The sequence below is a fragment of the Trypanosoma grayi genome (genome assembly GCF_000691245.1).
Source record: "Trypanosoma grayi strain ANR4 Tgr_318_V1, whole genome shotgun sequence".
In the NCBI taxonomy this organism is placed as follows: domain Eukaryota; phylum Euglenozoa; class Kinetoplastea; order Trypanosomatida; family Trypanosomatidae; genus Trypanosoma; species Trypanosoma grayi.
In genome coordinates, this window is record NW_008825937.1 from 12856 (window position 1) to 18219 (window position 5364).

The window sequence follows — 5364 nt, forward strand, 5'->3', positions numbered from 1 at the left end:
CAGTTCCCAGCCAAAAAAAAAAAAATGCGCATGTAACTCACTGAACCGAACAAATTGCCCTTTTCGTCTTCCTTGTTCCGACGAGGCAAAGATCGTAGCAAGTAGCGGGAAAATGGCCGCGCTGCTTCAACAGCTCCAGCACGTGCTAGCGGCCTGGGATGCCGGCGAGGACGTAGAGCGGCTGGGTGCGACGCTGAACACAAGCAACTGGATCCAAGACCGGCGCAGCAGCAAACACAAGAGCCTCTTCATGGCCTCCGTCGACGCCGCGAGTGTCGGCGATGTGATGGTGCAGGCTGGAGGGGAGTGCCCGCCGTGGCTGGAGGAAGAGGGGGGCCCCGCCCGCGCTGATGCAGGGGCCGGCGATGCGGCGCAACGCGGAGCACGTGTGGACACATTGATATCGCCCGGGACGACCGCTGATGCATCAGCAGTGCATCGGCGTGTGACCAAACTTGAGCTTGCGCGCGCTGCGCTCGCGTTATTCACCTCCAACGCCGGGGTTTACAGACCCATCCTGCGCACAACACTGGGGTTCGTTTTTGAGTTCATTGACGAGCTGCTGGATGAGAACATGGACCTGTCCAGCAGGGAGGCGGACCCGCAGAGGCATGTGCAGGTGTGGAGCGCTGCCGAGAACGAGGAGGTGGCCACCGCACATGAGCGTATGCGCATGACGGAGGTGCGTATGGCAAAGCTGGTGGAGGAGTCCGCGACGCAGCGCGACCACCTCAAGGCAGAGATTGCTACGCATCAGGCACGTGAGGCGAGGCTGGAGCGTCTGCTTCAACACCAGATCGAGCTCTCGCACGCAGCCGCCTTGCCTGCGGAGGCCGCTGAGGCTGCTGCGGGCAATCAACACGATCCCTTGTACGTGAAGCGGCTCATCGCGCGCGCTGAAAAGGAATTGGCCGTTGACGAGCTACAGCAGGAAGTGGAGTCACTGCTCAAGGAGCGGGAGGACCTCAACCGCCACACCCAAAGCCTCATGGAACTGAACGGCAGGTACGCCCAACAGTGTGTAGAGCTCGCCGCCCGCATGTCGATCCTTACCGACCACAACATCGGCATCGCAATTGAGAGTCAGCATCACCGCAATGAGGTTCTCGTTGAACAGCATCGTGGTGAGAAACATCGGCGAGACCTCCAAGTCGCCCGCAATGTCGTGATGGCGGCATTTGTGAACCGACACCACAGCGTGCAGAGGTGGTGGGGCTCCATCCGAGAACAGCCGCTGGAAAGGGCCGCTGAGACGTTTCTCCGCCTCGCCAACCGCGCCGATGAAGCGATCTCTACCACACGCGATGCTTCGGATTCTGGTGCGGATGCAGACCGTAAAGAAACAGTGCAAACAGAAGAACATGATGAGGCTAACGATAATAGTGCAACTGCCGGTGTTGTGGCTCCTAGTTCTATTGCCCGTGTGATTCCTGAGAGTACCGCGCTGCATCATCTGTGGCTTCCGGCGGCCGGCAACAACCCCGAGACTCCTATGCACCTGCGTACAACTTCACACGTCGAGTATCTCCGCGTGAATCCACACGTTGCAGAACGCATGGTGCATATGCTACTGACAGAGTGGGGTAGTGAGACACCACGGCGACCGCTGGACGTCTATACCTGTGAGTATCTGCAGCTTTCAGCCGATAAGAGGGAGGATAACCCATCGTCCTCGCCAATTGGGGAAAAGGAGCTCGCTATCCCGTGCCGTCAACGCATTCAAATCGCGTACGCGTTGGATGCGGTCTCCCGAAGCGGCTGCTGTGGATCGTTGACATACGCATTTGGATTAGTGTCGAGAAGACAAGTGCATGAGCATATCTTTCACATGATGAGACTGGATACAATGATACTTCAATCTATTTGTCATTTCTTGGATACGGAACGAAGTCCCCTAGGTGAGCCAAGAGGCATCATTCCAGTTGTGCAGTTTGCATGCATTTTGAACGCCATGTACCCATCCTATTCGGTACTACGCCTGCAGCAACTACTGGATGCGGCGAAAAATGACGGGGGGAGTCAAGCAGAGTCACCAGTGCTATTGCACTATAGCGTTCTGTTGCCAGAGCGCATGATCCCTGGTACTGTATCTGTCACTGTGGAGAACGCAGGTGCCCTATGGGACACTTGCTTTGCACACCTACTAAATAAGTTTGTCTGCGAGGATGTGGAGGAGTCATGGCAGACAGTGGAGAATAGCTTCTATACGTTTGCCGCTTCCTGCAACATTGCGAGTGAGCAACAGCTGCTGTATCAAGCATTCAAAGAAATGCCTGAAGAGGACAACCATGCGTGGGCTCCAGCACTTGGGATGGCACTTTCCTCTTGGGATGATCTGAAGGCCGAGAAGGCGTCGATTCTCGTGGAGGAGGTGCCGCGCGTGCCGGTGAAGGAGGCGGTGAAGTACTTGCGCCACCATACAATTATTCGCCGCGGCACTCGTCCCGGCGCTTCTGAGGACCACCTGGCGTTCCTGGATGAACTGCAGCGGCACTGGAACAACTTTGCTGGAGGCCACTCGCAACACAACTTGGATCGCTGCATCCGTCTCGTCGAGTGCCTCGAACAGCGACGCCACGCTGTGTGGGGGGACGCCTCGATGCCTGCAGGCGAAATGTTCCGCCACGTTGATGCTGACGAAAGCCCTACCACAAATGCACTACTGGCGCGTCTGTTGGAGCAACAGCAGGCGGAGACATGAGGCACCAGGTTGTTTCTGGTTTTTTCTCTCTCCCTTTGTGTGTGCGTGTGTGTATGATGTTGGCGTACCCGATTTTCTTTTTTGTTTGGCTGTGAGTGTGACTCTCAAGTTGCTGCCTTTGACCTCCACTATTTTGCCCTTTGTCTCATTTTGCGTAGTCACTGCGCCTGCCGATGGACGGTGGAACTGCAGTATGTACATACAAGCGCACTACAATTCTTACCCCCTCTCACCCTGTGTGGAATGCTGCGGTCGCTGTTGCTGTGGGTCACATATCTTGTCTCTCTTTGGCCTGCTGATTCTCTGTAGCGATTTAGAAAGTGGGAGGGTGGCATTCGTCCTTGCGCGCATACACGGACCCAGACATACATAACATAGCGACGTACAGAGACGCAGCGAGGCAAAGTCTACGCGAAGAGAGATATAGAGGGAAGCAATTGGTTCCATGTCTGAGGAGAAGGTAAAGATACTCGTGCTCGGCCCCACCAAGAGCGGGAAGTCGACCATCACGAACTTCCTCGCCGGCGCGCGCGACACGCCAACGAAGGAGTACCACGAAACGCGGCCGCTGCGCATCCTTGAGGTGGAGATCGGGCTCGAGAACCTCAGGATCGGCGGCCGCTACGCCGCGGGACCGAAGAAGGCCATTGTGCAGCTGTGGGACCTCGGCGGCAGCAGCAAAAACCAGGCGGGCTGGGCAGCCGTCGCCGCCAACGCGGACGGCATAATCTACGTCTTCAACCCCGAGGTGAAAGGGGCGGAGAAGGAACTCGTGTTGTGGTACAAGAACTTCGCGCTGGACCAGGACCAGCTCGATGACAAGAACAACTTCAAGATCCGCGTGTCGGACAAGCACTCGCTGGTGTTCTCGCACCATTCCTCAATGCCGGATGTGGCCGTCGGCGACAATGCGATCCCGCCGCTGCCGAAGCAGCTGAAGGGTGTCCGCGCCGTTGAGACCTCACTGGACTACCAGAGCGATAACTTCAAGGAGGCGTTCGACCAGCTGGTGGAGCAGATCATCATCTCACGCATCACAGCGGAGGAGGATGAGTTACTGCAGAAGGAGCGGGAGACAGACGACGGGCCGCGGCTGATGCGCTGAGGTGAATGTGGAGTAGTGACGGTGCGCTGCGTGCGTGCTGCTGGCATCCGCCCCTTCCACCTCCGCCTTCTCACTCTGTAGAGTTGATTCGGGAACAACAGGAGACAAGGCACACATGCATGCACACACAGAGAGAGGAGTACAAACACTGGGGTGCGAATGCGCCAAATGCTGCTGTTCGTATATACCGTGGGTGTGTTCGTGTTGCTGCTGTTGTTGTTTGTTTGTTTGTATATGTGTGTGTGTGTGTGTGCATTGGGGTGGGAGTGGCATGTAGAGAGGGAGCGCCCCTCTTGCCCTGTGTGTTCCCACTGTTCATTTTGAATACCGCACGCGACGGTGAGGGAGCGAATGCAAGAAAAAAGAAAGAGACGTTTGCCTCGCATTGCTGCTTCTACTGTTTTCGTTCCTACTGCTGCTCTCTCTGCCCACTACACACGTCAGCTACTGTTCATCTTCTGCCTCCCCCTTTTCTCTCTTTCTCTCTCTCTCTTTTCATCCTTGTTTTCATTTATTTCATTCACCGCTGCGTGCACGTGTGTGTGCAGTAGGTTGTGCAACCTTTTTTTGTTTGTTTTTATTTTCAGCTCTTTTCTTTTGTGTGTGTGTGTTTGTGTTTGGGTTCCGTGGCTGCTTTCCGTGCCAATATAAAAAGCGCGATCAAGAAGAAAAAAAGACAACAGGGAGGTAGCTTTATATATATATATATATAAAGTTATCCCTGTCCTTTTTTTCTCCATCACTTCCCACCCCTCGCGCCTGTGCTGCTTGCCATCGCCGACCGGGGCGGTGCGTGTGTGCGGCGGGGAACGCAAAGAAGGGGCGGGAAGCGCAGCGGCGGCGGCACTACCACCACCACCGCGCATCCGGCAGGGAAGGCGGCCGCTGGAGGCGAGCCGAGCGGCAGCACCGTTCAGCTTAATAAGAAAAAGACAAAGTCGAGGAAAAAGAAAGGGGACATATTAAGGACCGAGGCGCACGCAGCACAAAAAAAAAGAGAAAAAGGAATACGAGACTGTACACCATCACATCAAGAAGCGCACGTGACATCTTTAGCTTTTCTTTTTTCTCTTTTAGGGGGAGTTCGTACAATAAAGGCCAAGTGGCTTCCCGCTGACCCGTAGCAGCCCCACGAGAGTATTTTCGTTTCTATTTCTACAGTAAATGTCACCATTCGGGAACAGCAGGGATGCAAACGCCAGTAACTGCGGCCACTGCGTGGAAAGCAACCACGACGACAATGAACGCAGCGCCTCATCGCCGCAGGAGGAATACTTAGAGATGGACTACGCCTCAGAGATTGAGGAGTGCTCACGCTACACCTTCAGCCAGCTCGTGCACACTTACGACATGACAGTGGCAGACGAGTGCGACACGGAGGAGCGATGGCTGCGGCACCAACAGCGCGCGTACGCACGTGAGAGTGCAGACGCCCACGAGACCTGGCTGGAGCGGATGCGCGTGCAGCAGGAGGAGACCGCGGCGGGGATGTACGGCGCGGTGTCGCTGCGGCTGCTGCTGGGCGAGGCGCGCCACCGCCACCTTGCACACCTGCGCC

The 5364-nt window shown here is 56.1% G+C and overlaps 3 protein-coding genes across 3 annotated transcripts; all 3 read left to right on the forward strand.

The window, feature by feature from the left end:
* Positions 1 to 112: 112 nt before the first annotated feature.
* DQ04_03181060 (hypothetical protein) lies at positions 113 to 2701 on the forward strand (the record flags this gene model as incomplete). Its single annotated transcript, XM_009312605.1, has 1 exon — positions 113 to 2701. The coding sequence occupies one exon, from the start codon at positions 113 to 115 to the stop codon at positions 2699 to 2701; it is 2589 nt and encodes an 862-aa protein (XP_009310880.1).
* Positions 2702 to 3146: 445 nt separating this feature from the next.
* DQ04_03181070 (Rab family, other) lies at positions 3147 to 3806 on the forward strand (the record flags this gene model as incomplete). Its single annotated transcript, XM_009312606.1, has 1 exon — positions 3147 to 3806. One exon carries the CDS (start codon positions 3147 to 3149, stop codon positions 3804 to 3806), a length of 660 nt encoding a protein of 219 aa, XP_009310881.1.
* A 1164-nt stretch (positions 3807 to 4970) lies between these two features.
* On the forward strand, positions 4971 to 5364 carry DQ04_03181080 (hypothetical protein; the record flags this gene model as incomplete). Its single annotated transcript, XM_009312607.1, has 1 exon — positions 4971 to 5364. A coding segment is annotated over one exon (394 nt), but the record flags the coding sequence as incomplete, so codon positions are not given.